This window comes from Carassius carassius, chromosome 50 (assembly GCF_963082965.1).
Source record: "Carassius carassius chromosome 50, fCarCar2.1, whole genome shotgun sequence".
NCBI classification, from domain to species: Eukaryota; Metazoa; Chordata; class Actinopteri; order Cypriniformes; family Cyprinidae; genus Carassius; species Carassius carassius.
In genome coordinates, this window is record NC_081804.1 from 18,814,250 (window position 1) to 18,839,648 (window position 25,399).

At 37.5% G+C, this 25,399-nt stretch overlaps 2 protein-coding genes across 2 annotated transcripts in view; both read right to left on the reverse strand.

Annotated features, from left to right (window-relative positions):
* Positions 1-3,784: 3,784 nt before the first annotated feature.
* Positions 3,785-17,352, reverse strand: slc17a6a (solute carrier family 17 member 6a). Its single transcript, XM_059546673.1, has 12 exons — positions 16,834-17,352; positions 15,164-15,419; positions 14,814-14,932; positions 13,201-13,315; positions 11,718-11,805; positions 11,555-11,641; positions 11,307-11,449; positions 9,211-9,360; positions 7,905-8,037; positions 7,688-7,798; positions 7,407-7,534; positions 3,785-6,401 (listed from the first exon to the last, which is right to left on the reverse strand). Exons 1-12 carry the CDS (start codon positions 16,917-16,919, stop codon positions 6,054-6,056), a joined length of 1,764 nt encoding a protein of 587 aa, XP_059402656.1. The 5' UTR covers positions 16,920-17,352; the 3' UTR covers positions 3,785-6,053.
* Positions 17,353-20,348: 2,996 nt separating this feature from the next.
* The window catches only part of LOC132133739 (anoctamin-5-like), a 35,373-nt gene continuing 30,322 nt past the window's right edge, over positions 20,349-25,399 (reverse strand). The window contains exons 17-20 of the mRNA XM_059546672.1: positions 22,771-22,976; positions 22,284-22,477; positions 22,079-22,184; positions 20,349-20,751 (exon numbers count right to left, since the gene is read on the reverse strand). Of these exons, the coding sequence (XP_059402655.1) occupies positions 20,515-20,751; positions 22,079-22,184; positions 22,284-22,477; positions 22,771-22,976 (743 nt within the window). The 3' untranslated portion in view covers positions 20,349-20,514. The remainder of the gene's footprint in view (positions 20,752-22,078; positions 22,185-22,283; positions 22,478-22,770; positions 22,977-25,399) is intronic.

A 25,399-nucleotide genomic window follows, 5' to 3' on the forward strand; every position in this document is an offset into this window, starting at 1 on the left:
AACCTGTATGCTGAATGTTTAACTGGCTACTGCAATATATATATAGAATCAGAATCAGAAAGAGCTTTATTGCCAAACATGCTTGCGCATACAAGGAATTTGTTTTAGTGACATAAGCTTCCAGTACACAGAGAGACAACACACAGACAAAAAAATAATTTGGCAAATAAATAAGTGTATAAATAATTGAGATACATTGCTATAAATGATAATGGAATAGGATTGGGTAAAATGCAGGGATGTACTAGGATGGAGGAGTAACAAATAAATATAAGGATATTGCACATTTTTATTGCATAAGCATAAGTATAAGTGGGGAACATTTAACTGTTCATGAGGTAGATTGCCTGGGGGAAGAAACTGTTCTTGTGCCTTACTGTTCTGGTATTTGCGGCTCTGAGGCGCCACCCAGATGGCAAAAGTTGAAAGATGGGGTGACTTGTATGTGAGGGATCCAGAGTGATTTTCTGAGTCCTTTTCCTCACTCTGGATGTATACAGTTCTTGAAGGGTGGGCAGGGGAGCACCAATAATCCTTTCAGCGGTCCGAACAGTTCTCTGTAGTCTTCTGATGTCTGATTTTGTTGCTGAACCAAACCAGACAGTTATTGAAGTGCACAGGACAGACTCAATGATGGCAAAGTAGAACTGTCTCAGCAGCTCCTGTGGCAGGATTAAACTTCCTCGGCTGGCGAAGAAAGTACAACCTTTGTTGGGCCTTTTTCACAAAGGAGTCAATGTGATTGTCCCACTTCAGGTCCTGAGAGATGGTGGTTCCCAGGAATCTGAATGACTCCACTGCAGTCACAGTGCTGTTCATGATGGTGAGTGGGGAAAGTGCAGGGGGGTTTCTCCTGAAGTCCACGATCATCTCCACTGTTTTGAGCATGTTCAGCTTCAGGATGTTAAGACTGCACCAGACAGCCAGCTGCTCAACCTCTTGCCTGTAAGCAGACTGGTCGCCATCCTGGATGAGGCCGATGACTGTAGTGTCGTCTGCAAACTTCAGGAGCTTGACAGTGGGGTCTTTAGAGATGCAGTCGTTGGTGTACAGGGAGAAGAGCAGTGGGGAGAGAACAGAGCCCTGAGGGGCACCAGTGTTGGTGGAGCAGCTGTTTGACATGAATTTCCCCAGTCTCACTAACTGTTGCCTATCTGTCAGAAAGCTGGTGATCCACTGACAGATAGAGCTAGGAACAGAGAGCTGGGTCAGTTTGGTCTGGAGGGTTGTTGGGATGATGGTGTTGAAAGCCGAACTAAAGTCCACAAACAGGATCCTCACATAAGTCCCTGTTTTGTCCAGATGTAGCAGGATGAAGTGCAATCCCATGTTGATTGCATCATCCACGGACCTGTTTGCTCGGTAAGTAAACTGCAGGGGGTCCAGTAAGGGTCCAGTGATGTCCTTCAGATAAGCCAGAACCATTTATATATTATTTTTTTATAAAGTATATTTAAAAAAATACTTTAGTTATATATTTATTTTATATAAGTTATATATTTATAACTTATATAATAAGTTATATAAAATAAGTATTTTAACTTATTAAGTATAATAACTTATTTATAACTTATATTCCAGTTGTATATTTATATTTTTTCACATATGTATATATATATATATATATATATATATATATATATACACACACAGTACAGACCCAAAGTTTGGACACACCTTCTCATTCAAAGAGTTTTCTTTATTTTCATGACTATGAAAATTGTAGATTCACACTGAAGGCATCAAAACTATGAATTAACACATGTGGAATTATATATGAAATTATATACATAACAAAAAAGTGTGTAACAACTGAAAATATGTCATATTCTAGGTTCTTCAAAGTAGCCACCTTTTGCTTTGATTACTGCTTTGCACACTCTTGGCATTCTCTTGATGAGCTTCAAGAGGTAGTCACCTGAAATGGTCTTCCAACAGTCTTGAAGGAGTTCCCCGAGAGATGCTTAGCACTTGTTGCCCTTTTGCCTTCTGTCTGCGGTCCAGCTCACCCCTAAACCATCTCGATTGGGTTCAGGTCCGGTGACTGTGAAGGCCAGGTCCCTTGTAGCCCTTGATGCCTTCAGTGTGACTCTACAATTTTAATAGTCATGAAAATAAAGAAAACTCTTTGAATGAGAAGGTGTGTCCAAACTTTTGGTCTGTACTGTATATATATATATATATAATTTATTTATTTTATTTTTTTTACTGATTGAGATATTAAGATTTAGATTATCTTTTATTGTTCTGTGTTTTGTGGAGTTCTGGTCTAGATTTTAGTCTTTGGGGGTCTGCTATTGGTCTAGTTTTAGTTTTTGTGGTCTGGTATTAATCTAGATTTTTGGGGGGTCTGCTATTGGTCTAGGATTAAGTCTTCAGGTGTCTGCTATTGGTTTAGGCTTTAGTGTTCAGGGGTCTGGTATTGGTCTAGGTTTAGTTTTTGGTGGTCTGGTATTGATCTAGATTTAGGGGAGGTTTGCTGTTTGTGTAGGCTTTAGTCTTCAGGGGTCTGCTATTGGTCTAGATTTTAGTCTTTGAGGGTCCGGTATTGGTCTAGGCTTTAATCTTTGGGAATCCGGTACTGGTTTAGGCTTTAGTCTTCAGGGGTCTGCTATAGGTCTAGACTTTAGTCTTCAGGTGTTTGCTATTAGTCTAGGCTTTATTTTTGGGGGGTCTAGTATTGGTCTAAGTTTAGTTTTTGGGGATCTGGTACTGGTCCAGATTTTAGCTTTTGGTGGTCTGGAATTGATCTAGATTTTTAGGGGGCTACTGTTGGTCTAGGCTTTAGTATTTGGTGGTCCAGTTTTGGTCTAGGCTTTACAAGGTCTGTTATTGATCTGGGTTTGTTAAGGTCTGGTATTGGTCTAGGTATTAGTCTTTGGGGTACAGTGTAGTCTAGGTTTTAGTCTTTGGGGGTCTGGTATTGACCTAGATTTTTGGGGGTCTGCTGTTGGTCTAGGCTTTAGAAGGTCTCATATTGATCTGTTTTTCTAGGTCTGATATTGGTCTAGGCTTTAGTCTTTGGGGTCCTTTACTAGTCTAGAGTTTAGTCTTTGGGGGTCTGTTATTGGTCTAGGCTTTAGTCTTTTGGGGTCCAGTTTTGGTCTAGGCTTTAGAAGTTCTGTTATTGATTTGGGTTTGTTTTTGTTTTAGTCTTCGGGGGTCTGGTATTGGTGTGGGTCTTAGAGAGCATGGCAGAAGACTGATTTGGGGATGGTATTGGTTAGGATGGTCTTTAAATCTGTTCTATACTCTCATGGCAAATAACAAATTAAAGGCCAGCAAGCTCAGCAGGCTGTTCAAGGGGTTTAAAATGATATTGATTAGTGATTCATTCACATCTAATTTGCTGGCGATAATTTGTCCCTTGTAGGTCATTCACCTTAATCAGGTCCACTGGTGTAATGAGTCAAATCTATTGACTCTGACTACATATAAGGTTTACACACTAGAGAAATCCTGACAGAGTGTTTGATGGATATTGAATAAAATTTAAGGATGTACATTACAGGAAGCATGATGGAGCATCACTTTCACAAACCCTTGCACATGTTCTTGTCTCATAAAAGTTTTAAAAAGCATAAATTTTATGGAAATAAAATAATAAATTTAAGTGCAAACTGAATGTAATTGATTGAATAATTAATTGCATGGTATATATGCATACTGCATTGTAGTTTCGGATTTGCTAACTTTTGCTAAACTTTGATGTTTGTAAGAGAAACAAACAAAGGGACAAAAATGTCTGTTAGATCTTCACAAAAAGAGACGCAACAATTTTAAATCAATGCCCAGGATGATTTTAATGACTATATCATGCAAAAATAATCATCACACTTTATAAAGAACATCAACTCTTATCTTTTCAAAACCAGAAAATTGCCTTTAAATTTTGGTCCACCAGTCGCAAAAATGAAAGGAAAGACATAATAATAATGTCTTGTTTGGAATAATCGAATATAAAATCACACTAAGCAATTCATACAATTTAACACTTTTTGACATCAACAAATCGCTTGTTTGACACAACAATAGAATATAACAATCACTTGTGCACTTCAGTCTCAGGCAAGAGGCCATGAAAAGAGCTTTAAGTTTGTGATAAATTCATCACACAATATCTAGAAAACATCTAGCTGAGTTGCAGAACAACGTAAAGCATGGCTCAGATCCCAACCTCTGAAAATGGCCTTGTATTTTTTGACCAGAACGAACATAAGCTGATTCTGATGCTTCAATTAGACTCTCCAACCATAAATGACTCCATAAACTAGACACAATTCAGATTTGATGAATGAATTAGATATTGAATATAACAAGTTTGCTGATGTTATCAGTAAATTATTGCAGTACATGTTTTTAATAGTTTTTTTTTTTTTAAGACTTTGACACATCATCTTATATTACTGCTGGTTGACTAAACACTAGTTTGTGTCATGAATGGAGGATCAGAGTGAATCTCACAAAGACAAAGTTTCAAACAAAATCAAGCTATAGGGCCATTATTATTATGGTTATTATTATTATTTTATTATTATGTTGACAGCAATGTAGTATGGATAGTAGTTTTTGCATTGTGGTAATGCAAATTACTTTTTTTTTGGCATTACTGTAATGAGAATTTGGGGCTAAATGTGCTTGATTGTAATAAATGCATTAAAGAAAAAAAGAAGAAAAAAAACTTAAATGGTCCTAAAAGCAGGCTTAATTTTCTTAATGCAATATAAAATTCCTTATTTATTTTCTTTTGTTTTATTAATGAAATATAACCTGCACATCCTAACAGGTTTTGTGAAATTCACTCATCATTTTACCTCAGCTTTGCATGGCAACACTTAAATACATCAGATTATCAGGATTTGACCACATGTATGGAATGATCATCACAATATACATATCGAAAGGACAGCCTTGGTCTAATGACAGTTTCTATGATAAATATTGCCCAATAAGAACATTAAGCACAGATATCACTGACCCAGATTCACAACATTCTCACAGAAACAGTAAAACCCATGTCAAAACACATACTAAAGATAGAAATTACTTGTTTTCCCAAATAACAACATGTCAGTGCATTCAAAGTATCTTATAAAATGTCATTGTTGGTTAAAACGGAACATTTTAAATGAAGACCAGCTTAATACCACTTAAAATACAGAACTGTATTGCCAAGCACACACTTGAATGTATTGTTGATGTAACTATAGCTGAACAAAACTTATACAAGATTGCACTTTAAAAAATTTTCAAGTGTAGCCTACTTTAGGAAGTTTTAATATTTAAAGGTTCATCAGTATATTTCACACTTATTTTAATACACATCATCTTTCAGATTTGTGCTATTTTAGATTCTTTCTGCATCAAATAGTAATAGTAAATGTCTATTTTGCACTACCTTCTAGGTTTATGTCCCAAATAAAGGGACTAGTGTATAATGTGTAATATAGTACACACACATAATGATAAACAGCATTCTTTGTAGGTTTAAGTTATAATATAGTTAACCCAAATTTTGCATATTTTCTGTAAGGTCAATGGCAAGAGCTCTGTAAACCAGAGTGAAACACTTTTTTCTTTTGAACAAAACTGCATTCATCTAAACTATACCCATTGCAGCTCTACTCTAATTGGTCCTGACTAATGAAACTAAACTAGTCATCTGCTAAAGATATAGTAGAAGACACGAAACTAAAACAGAACTAGTTTAAACCCACATCGAAAGAAACAGCCAAGACCTGTGCTTTGATTACAGATGTCTGTGCTATTAAGTATTGTCAGCTGATTAAATGTCATATACCACAGTAATAACTGAACATATCTGTATGAGGAAACATTTACATAGCCATATATATTCTTTATATAATCCTAAATATGACTTTTTCATTAAATGATCAGTATATTCTCATTTATATCTCTGAATATTATTATTATGCCCTCTTAAATATCTTCTCTATTCACTTTAGATTGGATAAAGACTCTTTTCAAAAATGACTCTGATAGCTATGCTTATGCACAGTCTATCTGTCTTTATTTCTTCTATCTCTTTCTATCTAGGAGTACCCGTCTCTTCTATACGTCTGCTCGGCATCCTCCTGGATGTATTCCTCGGTTTTCTCCCAGCCTTTCGCCCATCCCCCGTTCAGCTGGGTCGTGGCCCCATATGTTTTGGCGGGGCCCCCAAGAGCGGCCTGGGCTCCGAAAGGAGCGTGGCTCATCGTGATGTCACCGGTCTCCTCCGCTAACTCATCTTCATCGATGAAGCCACACTTCTCAACGCTGGTCTCCTCCGGATCGGCCCACGGCTGCTTCTCGCCAGATGCAAAAATCCCATAGAAGATCACACCGCCGTAATGCACCAGCGCGGCGATCAGGAACACGTTCTGCCATTCCTCACGAGTCTGACGGACAAGAAAAGACAAACTCAGGAATGCAGTCTTTGATATGTTTAGAAAGATACTCGTGTCTACTGCTCATCTCAAACTGACTGTGCACTTCCTACAATATTTGAAAAACAGAATGCAAACAATATGCGTCACGCAACAAAAAACATTTTAGATTTTCTATGCTGATTGTATGTTTAGTACTTGGGAATCTTGTTTTGCCTTTTTTGGTTCCAATTTGTGTAAAACCTGATGTGAAATAAAGAGATGATAAAAACATGGCTGATATAGCTATCGTTGGTCAAACTGGAAATGTCAGGTGGAGTGCACTGCAGTGTGGGATTCGTATTCTAAGGAGGGGGGGGGGGGGGTGGGGGGGGGGGGTCGGTCGTATCCTGCACATTTTGTCATATGTATAGCAGGTGTGCTAATGCAAAGCTTAATAGCAGTAAATGTGTTTTTAACCCTATAAAGCATTGTTGACTATTGCATATTGATACACAATTTTCTAAGGCTTCTAAATTACCAGTATGAGCAAAAGCTTGCTGAAAAACAAACTGTTTGCAATCTACTACAGTCTTCTGTTGACTGATTGATTGTCTATACTTTTTTTAGTAAGTGAGTTTTTGCTGTGAAACCTTTAATGATTTTTATGAAGTATCACTTCTTTGCTGCTGTGGCCTCTGGCGTGCTTAGTTGGGGACACTTCATTTCCAGTGATTTCTTGATTGCAAAGATACTATTTATACTGCACTGAGCTGGATGATGACATCACTGAATTCAATGATGAACTGCCTTTAACTGAAAAATTTGTGTTTACTATTGTCATTTTGCAATATTTTTCTATAGAATACTGTAAAGTACTTTGAAACAATCTGTATTGTTAAAAGCGCTATATAAATTAAGGTCACTTGACTAAAAGCACATATGTAAAAGTGTTATGTTGTTATATACATTTTTCTAACTATTGTGTAAGTAAAGGCAGCAATAAACATATGATAATGAAAGTTCAGGATTCCTCACCTTGTTTTTGGTCATAGCTCCTACAATGAGAGGGCAGACCATACCAGAAAGAGTGCCCACTCCATTAGAAATGCCCATCAGGATGCTGGCGTACCTCGGAGCGATGTCCAAGTGGTTAACATTAAAACCTTGAAGAGGGACGGGATAAAGAAAAAAATCAGAAACATATTAGGAGACATTTTATTTTATCCTATTTTATTTGATATTGTTGAATGCAAGTGAATCAAAAATGTGATTTCAAAACTTGAAGTCTGTATCCCGTCAGTGTGTGAGTGTCTCACCTGATATAGCAAAGCCACTAAAACCAACAGCTAGCACCAGAAATGAGATGGCCACACCTTTACTGTGAGAGAAACCAACCACTAACAGCAGAGTGGCCTCCATTCCAAACCCTACAATCAAATGAAGTGTGGGTCAAAGGTCACGCCAAACCATAATGTTTCCTATTAATTCCAAACACAAGATACATTTAATCTAATGATATAATCTTACTCTTACCTCCGCAATTCATGATTTTCCTGACAGTGGTGGTGGATAAGATGTTTTTACTGCGCAGGAAGTCAGCCAGTTGGCCGCCGATTGGCACTATGATGGTCATGACCAGGTGGGGTAGAGCAGAGAGCATACCGACCTGACAACACCACAGACCATCAGTGGGATAGTGATGGAGATTAAGAATTTAGACAAAAACCCATATAAATTATGAAATCAAAAATTGAAGAATCGCTGAGCCACACTTAAATTTACTGGTGATTTTTAGGATTTTTAGGACTGTGAAAGCAATGTGCTTAATTGTATTGTGTGCACCTGTAGTGTACTTTGAATCTTAAAAGTATATTTTAAAACATATAAAGATGAACTTATGTCCTTATAAAGTGGGTAAAAATCACAGTGCAACAAAATGTATTTAGTATAAATTAAAGCTTTTTAAGTGAATTAAATTGTACTGTACTTCTTCCAGTCCTTTTTCACAAGGAGCTGGTCTCAAGACCAGTTGTAGCACGCTAAGTATAAAGCTTATTTGCACATATTCCTCACACAAATTTATACTGCAGCTTCATAAGGAGTAAACTGTAGTGAACAAGTCATATGGAGTACTTGTACGGTACTTACAGTATGATGCATACTCTTCTTGTGTCTTTTGGAAGTAAAAAATATTTTTCCATTTTCATTGCACAAATGACAGCAGCTCAGAATATTGCACATTTTCTCCTACAGAGTTGGGTGTAAAAACCTGTCATTTTCTCTCTTTTCTCTCAAATAAAACAATGCAAGCCTTTATAATGCTATTTGATTAGCACACTTGGTACAAAATGTGTGGATCAAAAATAGCTCAAATATACTATACTAAATACAAAGATACCATATACTAATACTCGATCACTACACTGAAATCCTAAACGAGTCCTGATTAATAAAACCACAAAACATGTCCAATCTCCCATGCTGCACTATGAGGCAGTTCTGACCAGCAGAATCAAACAGGGGTTCAATTACACCTGTCAGACCTGCAGGATTTATGTCACTCTTTTAGCTCAGGAGTCGACGATCAATAACAATGTCAGGCTTTATTTATGAATGCCACTGTGAGCACACATTTCTGAATGCCTGACATCTCAAATACAATCCAATACGGACGACTCAATGCATGACAGCAGTGAATGAGGGTCAAACACAACAGACAGTGACGATTCAAATGAGCCCTGAGAAACAATTGCATATGAGACCAATTCATACAGCAAATACAAAAACACACAATGACATGCCTGAGATCTGATTAAATCAGTTTAGCTGCGTCTCTCACCTTACTGATTTCAAAGCCAAACACTTCTTCAAAGTACGCTGGCTGACTGATCAGCAGCAGATAGAAGGTCCAGCTCCTGCAGAAGTTGGCCACAATGATTGCATAGACCGGCATGGAGGTGAAGAACTTCCTCCAGGGCGTCTTGAATTTCTGAAGAAAAAAAAGAAACAAAAAAGTTAACAATTGAGATGAGAAACTCTATAGGACTAAAAATGTTTACATAGATGTTTAAAAAGATAGTAAAAATAAAGATGTTACCAGTTCCTCTATCTGTCTGTCTGTCTATCTATCTATCTATCTATCTATCTATCTATCTATCTATCTATCTATCTATCTATCTATCTATCTATCTATCTATCTATCTATCTATCTATCTATCTATCTATCTATCTATCCATTCATTCATCCATCCATCCATCCATTCATCCATCCATCCATCCGTCCGTCCATCCATCCATCCATCCATCCATCCATCCATCCATCCATCCATCTATCCATCCGTCCATCCATCCATCTATCCATCCATCCATCCATCCATCCATCCATCCATCCATTCATCCATGCACCCATCCACCCATCCATCCATCCATCCATCCATCCAGCTATCCATTCATCCATCCATTTATCCACCCATCCATCCATCCACCTATCCATCCATTCATCCATCCACCTATCCATCCATTCATCCATCCATCATCCACCCATCCATCTATCCATCATCCACCCATCCGTCCATCCATCCATCCATCATCCACCCATCCATCTATCCATCATCCACCCATCCATCCATCCATCATCCATCCGTCCATCATCCACTCATCCATCCGTCCATCATACACCCATCCATCTATCCATCATCCACCCATTCATCCATCATGCATCCATCATCAATCCATCCATTCATCATCCATCCATCCACCCACCCACCCACCCACCCACCCATCCATCCATACATCCATCATCCACCCATCCATCCATCCATCATCCATCATCCACCCATATCATTCACCCATCCATCTATCCATCATCCATCCATCATCCATCCATCATCCACCCATCCATCTATCCATCATCCACCCATCCATCCATAAACCATCCACCCATCCATCCATCATCCACCCATCTGTTTTGTCTGTCTGTCTATCTGTCTGTCTGTCTATCTATCTATCTATCTATCTATCTATCTATCTATCTATCTATCTATCTATCTATCTATCTATCTATCTATCTATCTATCTATCTATCTATCTATCTATCTATCTATCTATCCTTCCATCCATCATCCATCCATCTATCCATTCATCCATCATCCACCCATCCATCCATCCATCCGGCCATCCATCCATCTATCCATTCATTCATCCATCCATCCATCCACCCATCCATCCATTCATCCAGCCATCCATCATCCACCCATCCATCAATCATCCATCCATCCATCATCCAACCATCCATCTATCCATCATCCACTCATCCATCCATCCATCATCAACCCATCCATCTATCCATCCATCAGCCATCCGTCCATCATCCACTCATCCATCCATCATCCATCCATCCATCCATCATCCACCAATCCATCTATCCATCATGCATCCATCATCAATCCATCCATCCATCACCCACTCATCCATCCATCATCCATCCATCATCCATCCATCCACCTATCCATCCATCCATCATCCATCCATCCATCATCCACCCATTCATCCATCCATCCATCATCCATCCATCATCCACCCATCCATCTATCCATCATCCACCCATTCATCCATCATCCATCCATCCATCATCCATCCATATCATCCACCCATCCATCTATCCATCATCCACCCATCCATCCATATCCATCCATTCATCCATCATCCACCCATCCATCCATCCATCTATCATCCACCCAACCATCCATCCATCTATCCAGGTCCATTTGATGAATAAAAAGCTCAAACCAATTAGAAATATCATTTCTATAACTTTTGATAAATGTAATGCATCCTAATGCACACTAATAGACATGGACTAACACCCAGAAAACCCCAAATGTGTTTTCATGGGACCTTCAGAAGTGTCCGGTGAAAGCACACTAGGGAACGTACCTCAGACGCCCCCAGTAGATTAGCACTTTCTCCAATACTCTCCTCTATGTAAATCCTCTCTTCATCTGTAATGGTCGGATGATCTGCTGGGCTCTCATAGGAAACCAGAATCCAAAACATGTACCAGATGATCCCAAAACACCCTGTAACCCAATGGAGAGACAGTAAGAAGTGTGAAGAATTCATTCACCCAAAAAAGAAAAGTCTGTAATCATTTCAGAAGTTCCCAGTGAAGATTATAAGCCCACCATATATGTAGAAGATAGAAGACCAGCCTGAGTACTGCACTAATATTCCAGCCAGTGGCATGGCCACCACAGCGCCCGCGTACGAACCTGAAACAGGGGGTTACAGCTTTTATTTTGGGAATTCTGTTTTATGTGGGCATTTAAAAAGGGAAATCGTATTTACCACAAAAAGAAGTGGTTGCTAAGCGACTTCTCTCAAGCGGTGGAGCCCACTTGCTCCAAATCCCATGGCATGCTGGGTAGGTCACACCCTGGACACACACAGAAACGTCAAACCATCACCTTAATCGATCAAAAAAGTGTCAAATAATTGCCTTTATTGATATATTTTTGAATTACACAGCCCTGCATTGCTATAATAAATCCAGTGCTTGTTTCTTACTATTTGTTTTTTGTTTTTGTTTTTGCCACAAAGACATGATTCCTAACTTCCTGTTATGCAACTTACAACTATTTATTCGATTCTCAGATGATTTTCACATGAATATGAATAATTCTGAAGATATTATTTTATGCTGAGTCCTGATTCCACTTTTTACACTCATTTGCAGATTATAATTACATCTTTATAATACTTAGTTTACTCAGTTATTATTTATTATTATAGTTATTATTAGATAATTTCAGGCCTTTTTTTCACATCAGCAGGGCTGTGTTATATAAATGAGATAATATATTTGCAAATATGCTGTAAATTTAAATTCATTATGTAATCAATTATTTAAAATCATTGATGGAATGTCTTACATGGGTCATAAAAAACTGAGAGAAATCGAACCTTGAACAAATGAACACATACAATGCATTTCAAATAAGGATTAATGATCCATGCAGACTTGCACAAACGCAGTCTGATCAGATCTGATTCACCACAAACACACTAATGTGCCCATTAAATCTTCATTAGCAGCTAATTGGCACACATTCAGTCACTGATTGACACAAATTGCTGCGGCCAGCAGAGGAGAGCACATCCACGGAGCTAATGTCAATACACACAACACAAGCTACTGTTCTTACAATAAAACCTCAAATGGCTTTTAATTCATGTACAGTTGACACTCATTGTGAACAACAGTAAAGAACAGCAAACGAGCAGCACACACACAAAGGCAGCAAGCAGCTACTAAAACTCTTTCAGTGTTGATTCTTCAGTGACTTTTGTCTGAATAAGAGATGACATCACAAGCCTAATCTCTCTTTTCAAGCGTTTCATTTTTCATAATTTGTTTGTTCTCTTCTAATCCGTCTCCTGTGCGTTCAGTGTGTCTCTGCTGTACTGATGTACAGTCGGTGGGATAATACACCTGAACATGATGTGATGTTCTGTTAACCCTTTTTTATTATTGCTATTATTAAAGGAGACTGATCAAGAAGTCACACACTCGGTTGTATAATGGGGCAGTGCAGGGCTAGTTGTCACACAGGGATGTTGTAAACTGTGTATTTTGAACATTCATCCCTTGTAAGTTGAGTCGAAATTACCTTGAATTTAAATTAACTTTACTGTCAAACTAAACTTGACACCATAATAATATTCCAGTATCTGGTTGCTCTGGTGGGACTGAACCTGAAGTGTGTTTAGTGTAAAACATCTGTTAAATTGCTAATCAGCAAATGAATAAAAAGAGAGAACAGAGTCTTACTTCGACGAGGCCCTGCAGTATCCTCACAAAGATGACACAGCCGTAGTGCACACGTGCAGCAGAGGGGATGAACATATTGAGAGTCGACGTGAGCAGGATAGCAGCACCAAACACCCTGCAGAACAGAGTGTGCAGAAATAGTTTCTAATGGCTTGAAAGCATAGCTTGGGCAGTTAAACTATACCCAGCCGGCAGCAACCATACACTGACTGAAGGCACATCTGTAGAGCAGATGCAAAAAAGAAAAGAAAAAACTGAGCACGAAATAAAGGCCAAGACCGATAGTAAATAACATTTACTGTGTAGACAATAGTAGCCAAGGGCATCAGTGTCTAGTACAGAAATCATTCTAAGAATGCTCAGAGGCAGGAAAACACATATTTTATTTATTGTGTGAGATCTCATTTACATAGGCTGCAGCCATCTGTTTCAATCAAAGCCATGTAATGAATGGAGATCTCAGCCTTCTCAAGCCAAGATGTAAGAACTAAATTTAAAAACCACATTTAACAGACAGACTTGCTCCTTTATATACAGGCTATTGTCTTTACTATTTAGTATTTTTGCATTTGTATTTTACTGTATTGTAAAATGATATTCTCCAATGTCTTCTGTAGAGCTGCTTTACAGTAGAATCTGAATTTATCTCATATTTAAAGAAGTCTGCATCACTGCTTCTGTTATTTTCTGATTGACCCTGGCCCACAGAACCACAAAAGTCATAAGAGTCAATTTTTCGAAATTTAGATTTGTACATCATCTGAAAGCTGAATAAATAAGCTTTCCATTGATGTGTGGAATCTGAAGGTGCAAAAAATCGAAATACTGAGAAAATCCCCTTTAAAGTTGTCCAAAATAAGTTCTTAGCAATGCATATTACTAATCAAAAATGAAGTTTTGATATATTTACGATAGGAAATCTACAAAATATAGTCATGGAACATGATCTCTACTTAATATCCTAATGATTTTTGGCATAAAAGAAAAATCTATAATTTTGATACTACAGTATATTTTTGGTTATTGCTACAAATATACCCCAGAGACTTAAGACTTATTGCTCCAGGGTCACATTTAACAGGCCACATCTCTTTGCAATTTTGTGCAATACAACATTTATAACATTTTAGAATACAATTTACATCATTTGATTTATGAACCATTAATAATCAAATAGTAATATATATGGTGCATATGCATATTTATGCTGTGCATATGTAAACTAGGCTACTACATATATCATATATATATATTATATATATACTGTGTATCTACTACATATCAACATACCAGGTATCTAAAAATATGAGTGTATTTGAGTCAAAGGAAGTGTTGTTGAATCAGATGTGAGCCACACACAGAGCACGTGAGTCTGTCTGCTGGTTAATGAGCTCTCCAGAGGAAAGCGTGCCTGCTCTTCTGTATTCAGGCTTCATGGCAACCAAAGAAAGCACACAAACGACATGATTTGGCCTTTAAAAAAGCATTTAAACTGTTGCCTGATTTTAACCACTATGTAAAATAAAACATAAATAATTAAATAATAAATAAAGAATTTCAATGTAGCTTATGAAACAATTTTAATATCGATATAAATGCGCATTGTGCAGTACCTGTTGGCAGCCAGTCGTGAGGATATATATCCTCCTGGGATCTGTGTCACGATATAGCCCCAGAAAAACGAGCCGTGGATCATTCCCACCGTCTCCGGATCCCAGTTAAACTTCGCTCTCTTTGGGGAGAAAAACAATCGTTCATTTTAAACGCTTTGAAAGAACCATTTTGCCTTTATTTCTCTCATAAAATGTAGATTTTTTTATTATTATTTCTTTCTTATTTTATTCTTATGTTCTGAAACAGTGCATGTTTTCTTCTTCTTCATATGAGGGACTCAGATGGAGGGATGCTCTGACAGGAGACCCGAGGGCGGAGCTGTGACCCGACAGGAGGGCCTCACTCTCACCTCCGTGACGACGATCTTCCCGCCCCGGTGAACGGTGCTGTTGTTGACCATACCGACGATCGCGACTCCGAGGTTGCAGCGGATCCCGAACGAGATGCAGAAGCCGAAGCCGCTCACGATGGCGATGATGTAGCGGCGCGGGAGCCCGAAGCACGTGCAGTCGCACAGCGGCGCTTTCTTCTCCCGGAGCCGCGCGGGCCGCCCGTCCTCCGTCAGCTCGATCACCTCACCCGCCGTCTGCTTCTTCTCCATCACCCTGTGAACATACAGCACTGCTCATCTCTGAAACCAATGTCTCAAGGGCAGCAACTCTTTTCTTTCTGTCCATTGTGTGTGTGTGTGTGTGTGTGTGTGTGTGTGTGTGTGTGTTTCTGGAGCGTTCTGGGAGTGTTCAAGTAAAGCAAGGAAAATGACCATGAGAACGTTTAACTGTTCGATCATCACAAAAAAAAAAAAACCTTGCTTTTACGCTCACGAAACCGTTCGTAGAACGTTATGAATTTATTCAAAAACGGGAAACGTTCTATGTTTGCTAATAGATTATACAAAATATACTCTGTTTTCTGATAGACGGCTAGATATTATAACTATTAATATTATTGTTAATAGTAATAATAATAAATTGATTAAATATATTAATTAATTTCTTCCAGTAGCTATGCAGAGAGGAAGTTTGTCAGAATTTTTTTATTTTAATTTATAGTTCAATCCATCAGCCATTCAGCAAATGAAGAAGACAGACAGAGTCCTAATGTCTCTGACTTCTTATCTTTTGTCACGACTTGGCAAACTGAGTTATTTGAACCGCATTGCAGCATTTGTATCGAAATACATTATAGCTTATAAATGCAGACCTGACCATATCGTGCCAATATGATTTTTTTTTCGTTAATGACATATTTTTGTGAATGCTTCAACGGTTAAATATATGAAACATGCATTAACATATCTCAATCCACTACACGAAACGAATTATATGATCAAATATAATTTTATATGTTATATATTGTTGTGGTATATATTAGAATGATTGTTGTGTATCTGATCATAGCGAAACATTGTATTTTATTTTCTGTGATGTAAACCATATACTGATCCGTTCCGACTCCAAGCGTTTCATAATCTCTGGCCTAAATTTAATATACAACACACACACACACACACACACACACACAAAACGGCTCTGAAAAAAATCACTGTTTTTATAAAACACAAAGAATCTGGACAATTTTGAGAATTTTGAACCAGAAAAGGCTGAGATTAAGAGCTACTAAAATCATTACAGTTTGCTTTTATTTTATCGTTTAAAAATAGATACAAACATATCAATAATAATTAGGCTATAACAATGTATTGAGAAGGATTTATTCTTAGCCCATGTCACGACTTCTGAATTGATCCTCATCTGTGGATCTGGACACGATCTTTGACGCTGTAGTCATTTCTGTCGTATTTTCTCCTAACGAAAAATGCTGCTACATTGCAGATTAATGAATCATTATGAATTATGTGATATATAGCCATACTTAAGTGGTTATCGAAGGAGGAAAATAATTTAAATTCCAGTAGACACGTTGCCTAAATTGTATTTTGACATCGAGATAATAAAAGATGAATATTTTTGTAAGGATCATAGGTGTGTATTTTTCTCTCAGTGTAAGGGCTGATACCTGTGCATGTGTCCCAGGGTTTTCCCGGCCAGATTCTTCAGTCTTTCCTTACCGGGGGCCAAAACTCGTTCCTTCATCGTATCCATCTCCAAAGACAATATTCCACTCGATATTAATAAGAAATTTTAATTTGGTTTGGCTATAAAATGTTTCAGCATATTCTTTGAGTGGGGAAACCTGAGCACTATTTTTGACCCAGTTAAAACTGCGTTTTAATTCCTCGCAGACGACTTATAAAACACCAAGATCAATCAATAAATGAAAAGCTAGATTCACATCACTGAGATGTCCTTTGAAACTCCCTTTCCTTCGACTTCTGCAGTTCTTCGGTTTTCCATGTTGCCGACATATTTTCTTCAATTATAAACGAGAATATTCCGCCAGAATTCGCCTTCGGAAAAGCCCGAAGCAGAAAAAAATAACAGAGAAAGAGCAAGAATGGAAATGTGTCGCGGGAGCTCGCTCAGCACCGTGGACAGAGAACGCGCGCGTGCGTCCAGCTGTTCCGTGAACCCGCCGCGCGCTCCCCTCGTTCACTCATGAACTGATAAAAAAGCATGTAGTGACATCTAGCAATTAACAAAGAGCCACTCGCAAACAAATGGATGAGTCATGTTATATTAGTCTCAGATGCACAAGGGTGCGTTTCCCAAAAGTAGGCTAACTATGGGCGCAAGTTCCGATAGATTTCAACAGAACTAACTACAATAATGATGCTTTTGGAAAACGCACCCGAGTGGTTTTATCAGGTAGGCTTTTTAAACACCTTTAAGGTAATCAGCTTTCAGTGGCATCATGGGCTCTTGGGACGAGACAACAGAATATATATTTATTTATCTATTTTAATTGAATTTATTCAGAAAAATTCGAAGCAGATCATACCAAATTCTTTTGGTATTTTTAAGGGTAGGGCATGAAAAATGACTCTTGTGTTTTGTAATACGAAAAATGACCACAAGCGGGCGCTCAAAGACAGGTCAGCACATAAACATTGCCATTGAGCAAATATGTCTTTGTGTGAAATATTTCAGCTTCTTACGTAAAATAGTGTTGATTAATTTGTGGAACAATATCAATGAACAACGTCTGTATATGGTATTAAATGTTTGATATATAAATAGTATACACTGAAAAAAATACAAGATACTTTTAGATTTTTTGTATTTTTGTTTAATTTTAAGAAATAAAAACATTTGTTTTTGCAGACACAAATATTTACACAAAGTAAAAAGATTACTTGAAGACCACAATAGTTATACGATAAATGTTTATGCAGATGCTAAAATATTCCTTAATATATGTTAATATATTTTTACACCTTTAGGTCGCCATAAACTAAAGCATAATTTTTTAGATTTTTGAAAATTTTTAGTCTGTCATTTCAAAGCAACGTCCACAACAATTAAAGACCACAGAGTCTCTGGTGGACTCAATAGTTTTTTCTTGGGACAATAGTTTGCCTAAAATATGAAAAACGGAGTACATTTGTGGTACATTAGCCGAAAAAAAACCCAACCTCAGATTGATATCCACATCCAAAATAACCTTGCTTAAAAACAAGCATAAATCAACTACAAAACAGTGATCATAAAGAAACACAGATAAAGGTTGAGGCATAATCACTGATCATTCGATCATTACAGCTATAACTTCAACATCTAGCTGAAATGTCAAAAAGATCAGGTAATGTTTTACTGATAAATGGCTTTTCAGCTCAGATAGTCAGAAATCAACAGTCAAATATTCTACAACTGACAAAACAGTCACTAAACTCTTCATATTTGAACCAGAGACTGAAAACAAAACATTTACAGAAAACTATCATGATTTCCAAATTAAATATTCAAGTCACAAATAACAGCAAAACGCACATGCTGAGATGTCGTCATCATTAGCAAACAGACATGTCTGACTGCCAGCTGTTCATGGTCCTCGTTATAATTACTTGATTTGAAGTCTCTTAAGCTTTTAGTTCCATGCCAAATAAATGATCAGATTGTCATATTATAAATACAAGGGTTGTTTGTCACACATCTTGCTTCAATAACACTGAGATAAATTACTCCTCATTAAGTGCTTCGTGCAAAACAAACTCAGACCAGGACAACACAGTAAATGAATTGGAAAGGAAACACAAATAAATGCTCAGCATGGATTTTGCATTGAGATAAAGGCACATTAAAAAGACATTAGCTTTGCCTTTTAAATCACTGGAGCAACTTTGGCTTTGAGAAGTTTGTGCCCTGTCCATCAATGTAAAGCTTTAAAATGCAGATTACCTTAACTATGAAAGAGTGAGAACTGCTTTATAAATAGCATGAGTGAAGATTAAAGGCCTCTGTCACTGATCACAGCAAGAATATAATGTGCATGTTTGTACATGTATCTACTAAGTTTTAGCATAGAACCTTTTTTTTTTTTTTTTGCATACTATTTCCAGCAAATAAAATAAATCTAGTATTATAGGATGCTTTAAAAAGGAGCTGCATCAAGCTATGACACAATACTGCAAAATAATGTCAGTGGCAGTTTGTCTTAAATGTTGTACAGTTTCAATCATAAAAGAAAATACAAAAATGCCAGTATATAATAATAACAATAATAATAAAATTCTTTGTACAGGATTTCCTAATATTCAGTAAATAGAAGTGCTCAATATTTATGTCTGTTTTTTAATAATGTAAAATATGTCTACGATGTTTTAATCTTTGGTAGCTTAAAGGCATTCTAAGCAATAAAGTTTGTCGCTGAGTTCTTGTATGTTGACGCTGTGTGAAGGACACACTAATCTAAGCTTTCATTCAGAGTAAACCACACAAATCCTGAAATGTCCCGTTTATATTCGACCCAGTTGGGTTTCGGGCTGAAATCTAACCTTGACATTTTTAACTGACATGTCAACAGCCAGACTTTCACACAGTGCACCACACAGATCATAAACAGTCTGTTCTGTACGTCTGTAGTGTCTTAAAGAGACATCAGCAGAGAACCGTGATGTGGAAAGAGTGAGAAAACCTACAGTAATTGTTCCTGAAGAGTGAAAGTGTCATTCTGCATAGATATAAATGTATATCTAAATACACATAAAAGATATTACACCTCATATCTCTTAAGGCCCGTTCACACCAAGAACGATAACTATAAAGATAACGATATTAGCGTCCACACCAGCGAACGATATTGTTTGTGTATTCTAAGCGGATGCGCGTCTGCTGCTTTAAATTCTCGACCTCATTACAGCAGGATTGATTCTGATTGGTTGGCAATGTTTTTATCGTTCATCAGAAAAAAAAATCGTTCTGAAAGTGATTCCAACGATATCGTTTCTCTCTGCCTTTATCGTTATAGTTGTGGTGTGGACTCCGCTATTCTTTAATATTGAGAACGATTTTTAGAACTATATCTTTATCGTTATCTTTATAGTTATCGTGCTTGGTGTGAACGGGCCTTTATTCTATTAGACCACCTTCCCCTTATGCAGGCATCTCTTAAAGGTCACATGACTGAAAGTGAGGGCTCTGGGAGACATAATATGGGAGTGATTGTCGAGGAATTTCCCAAACAATGGACGTGGTGTGAAAAGATTATCCAACATATGATGAGACAGAAAGGACTGTTTTGAGACACGGGCCGAGTGAAAGCCCTCTAACTGGCTTCCTGGCACTAGTGTCGAGACCTGTGTTAGGTCAGACAGTCCGAGGACACCTCCAGCTTCACTGACGTGCTGTCTGCAGCGGGAGACATGCACGGCTCGATGTTAGGACCGTTCTGGCTGAGCTGGGTTTTGAGTTTTTCCAGCTCGTAATTGTGCAGGTACTCCTGGATGAGGTAGCGCTCGCGCTTTGTACGAGCTTCAATGTCTGACGGCACATCTGGGATCAACCACGCCATAAAGAGCTTCACCACAAACACCACATGCTGGAGAGAAGAAGAGTATCAGGACAAGTTCAGTACTTATTTCAACACTGATGACATAAATGTATTAACCATGCCATTCAACAATCAAATTTGATAAGCGGACAAATTATAGAATGAATGAAGCAATGCATATTTAATTAAATTTTTAATCAATATTTTATTACTTTTTTTTTATAATTAGACTAAATTGCAATTAATTTGACAGCAGGTAAGTGCCTAATGAGACCAATGTGACAGAATTGCAAATGTTCACTTGTAGAGCACTTTAAATCATCAAAATAATTTTAATAAATCAGATAATATAATAAAAATACAATTAAAGACCAATTAAGTGTGCTTAACCATGACTGTTTCTTAAAACACATTTTTTAATTCTCACTTTGTAAAAGTCAAATGAAATGTTTTATTTCTAAATCATTGTTTTGATCTTTTATCATGCTTTCAGGCACACTTATTTTGTCATGTTGATAAAGCACATGTGAACTTGATTATTACATTTATTATTATTACATTTAAAGTTACAAAACTTTAAATATATTAAATTACAACTAGTATTACAAATGTGTAATTATAAATATAATTAAATATATGACATAGAAAGTCAACAGAAATGACATTGAAGTATGTTTTGGTTCATCATATAGGCTTGTCAGTATATTGAACCATAAGTGAAAATACATATGTGAGCCTGGAGCACCAAACCAGTCTTAAGTTTCTGGGGTAAATTTTTAACAACAGCCAAAAAAAACATTGTATGGGTCAAAATTATAGATTTTCTTTTAATGCCAAAAATCATTAGGATATTAAGTAAAGATCATGTTCCATGAAGATATTTTGTAAATGTCCTACTGTAAATATACCAAAACGTAATTTTTGATTAGTAATATGCAAATTCAAAGGTGATTTTCTCAGTATTTCTATTTTTTTGCACCCTCAGATTCCAGATTTTCAAATAGTTGTATCTCGGCCAAATATTGTCAGATCCTAATAAACCATACATCAATGGAAAGCTCATTCACCTTTGAAATTATGTATACATATCAATTAAAAAAATGTACACTTATGACTGGTTTTGTTGTCCATGGTCACATTTAAAGACGTCTGTCATACATAAGAGGGTCAAGTTCAATTAAATGCATTTATTTTAAATGTAAACTATAATCAATTTTCATTTAATTGCAATTAACATGCAAATAAGTGTTTGGAATCATTACATTCAGTTTGCAATTAAGTATTTTCATTTCAAGTTTTTTATTTCCATAATTACAACTATGCAAAGGTGTAGTTATTTTTGACCCAGGAATGAAGACAATTTAAGAGCTCATACCTCCACGCTGATGATAAATGCTAATTTTGCAGCGAGAATGTGCCAGAACTGCATGGTATAAGTGTACTGTTTCTCATGTCCTGGAGGGTAGCGGTAGTCACGATACCTGCAGCATCCACACATCATTCATGTTTATTAAACGCTTCTCAGCATTAGCACAAACCAAATCATTGAAGAGATACAGCACAGGCTCACACAACAGTACCTGCAGGTGGTGATGTTGAAGCTGTAGAACCAATCGGGGCTCTCGCCATCATCCGGACGGCTTTCCACTGGGATCTCAGAGATGTTGAAGATTGAAAGGCTGTTGTTGATGTATCCTACCATCGTGCTGTCCGAATACGCGTACTTATACACCAACCGAGGGATCATGTCAGACGTGAATGAGACAATGACAGCCTGAAGGACAAATAAATGATATTTAATGCTGTTTTATGACCTACTTTGAGATTTCTGTTCACGGTATGCTTTATTACCAGTTATATAAGCAAATGATAGCTGACAACAGGCTTTATGAAAATAATATAATCAAGATGTAGGTGTACCAATGATTCTTTTTAGATGGCTCTTGTTAATGAATCAGTCAAAATGCCTCACTGATCTCTCAGTTTGATTCCTTCAACCAACTCTGATGTAGTCAAAGTGGATCCCGACTCATTATGACTTTTGAGTTTACTCTCATACAGACTCACATTCGTGACCACTGAGAAAACGGCAATCATGTTGAGGATCTCGTCCCATGCGCCGATGCCCTGTGCTTTGGCTGCCACGGGCCGGCGGCACTGAGTGGTGAATTTCCAGGCGTCCACTCGCACTTCCAAGATATTATTCATCAGAGCCAGCAAAGGAGCCAGCGGGAAAGAGGCCACAAACAGGGTGATGAAGCCAAACTGGACAACTGCAAAACAAAGATGAGATGAAATGTTCCTCTACAGCACTATCTGTCTGTACAGCTGAGTAATTGCAAGCTGAAAGTTTATTCTTATAGAATTGTTGGTGTATGAAGCCTGGCTTCACAAATCATTCAACGAACAGAACGGATAAGTACAGTACATTGTGTGTATGATGTAGTTAAAACAAGGTAACAAATTAGTAAGTCATGCTCACGATAAGGTGAAGAATTAGCATGTAGTTGGAACTAATTGCCAATTTGTGGCCATGATGTAATTTTTTTATGTATTTTTTCTTGCATGTGATGTCTGGGGCTGTGTATTGGTGAGTTAAAGTAAATCAGTGTCAGTGAACCTACTTTGGAACTGTAGACATTATAAGCTAATTATGATTTAAAGTAGTTACGCTACATAAAGAAATTAATAAAATAAAAACTTGTAATAAAGTAATTGTCAACACAAAAGTTTTACAACACTAAGATAAAACTAAATTTACAAAATGCCAAATAATCAGCTGACCCCCCATAACCCAAATATGTTCAATAGACAAAAAGTCCATAAAACTTTGAAATCTAAGACCAGTGCATGCCACTGCAAAAACCGCAAGTTCACCCCTCACATCCTTTACTTTTACCTTTACATCATCGCTGACCTAAAGTCTAGAGCAGATCATTACTTCGAAATCTGAGCAGTATTAATTGGGCACAAACTCAACAAGGATCTCAATTAGGGTGACAAATAAAAATTTGAACCAAAGCTTTCAATTGATAAAAAAAGCACATTATTTGCTGAGAAAAGTCCTTCAATGAAGCAATGTAAAGGGTAAGTACAGTCAGCCATTTTTAGTGCAAAATAATAAGCCCTGAAAGTCAAGGCAAGTCACCTTTATTTATATAGCGCTTTAAACAAAATACATTGCGTCAAAGCAACTGAACAACATTCATTAGGAAAACAGTGTGTCAATAATGCAAAATGATAGTTAAAGGCAGTTCATCACTGAATTCAGTGATGTCATCTCTGTTCAGTTTAAATAGTGTCTGTGCATTTATTTGCAATCAAGTCAACGATATCGCTGTAGATGAAGTGACCCCAACTAAGCAAGCCAGAGGCGACAGCGGCAAGGAACCGAAATCGGTGACAGAATGGAGAAAAAAACCTTGGGAGAAACCAGGCTCAGTTGGGGGGCCAGTTCTCCTCTGACCAGACGAAACCAGTAGTTCAATTCCAGGCTGCAGCAAAGTCAGATTGTGCAGAAGAATCATCTGTTTCCTGTGGTCTTGTCCTGGTGGTCATCTGAGACAAGGTCTTTACAGGGGATCTGTATCTGGGGCTCTAGTTGTCCTGGTCTCCGCTGTCTTTCAGGGATGTAGAAGTCCTTTCTAGGTGCTGATCCACCATCTGGTCTGGATAGGTACTGGATCCGGGTGACTGCAGTGACCCTCTCATCTGGATACAGACTGGATCTGGTGGCTACAGTGACCTCGGAATAAGACAGAAACAGACTAATATTAGCGTAGATGCCATTCTTCTAATGATGTAGCAAGTACATCGGGTGGTATGGGAAGTGTTCTCGGTTCCGGTTTACCTAATTAATGCAGCCTAAAAATCCTTTAACGGATTTGGATATTAAAAGCATATTAGTATTGTTATGTGTAAGCCAGGTTAAAGAGACGGGTCTTTTGAGAACGTAGCGGACGTAGAGGATTATTTTAAAAGGAGCTCATTCAAATACTGAGGTGCTAAACCATTCAGGGCTTTATAAGTAATAAGCAATATTTTAAAATCTATACGATGTTTGATAGGGAGCCAGTGTAGTGTTGACAGGACCGGGCTAATATGGTCATACTTCCTGGTTCTAGTAAGAACTCTTGCTGCTGCATTTTGGACTAGCTGTAGTTTGTTTACTAAGTGTGCAGAACAACCACCCAATAAAGCATTACAATAATCTAACCTTGAAGTCATAAATGCATGGATTAACATTCCTGCATTTGACATTGAGAGCATAGGCCGTAATTTAGATATATTTTTGAGATGGAAAATGCAGTTTTACAAATGCTAGAAACGTGGCTTTCTAAGGAAAAATTGCGATCAAATAGCACACCTAGGTTTCTAACTGATGACGAAGAATTGACAGAGCAGCCATCAAGTCTTAGACAGTGTTCTTGGTTATTACATGCAGAGTTTTTAGGTCCTATAATTAACACCTATGTTTTTCAGAATTTAGCAGTAAGAAATTACTCGTCATCCAGTTTTTTATATCGACTATGCAATCCATTAGTTTTTCAAATTGGTGTGTTTCACCGGGCCCCGAAGAAATATAGAGCTGAGTATCATCAGCATAACAGTGTAAGCTAACACCATGTTTCTCCCAAGGGTAACATATAAAGCGTGAAGAGTAGCGGCCCTAGTACTGAGCCTTGAGGTACTCCAT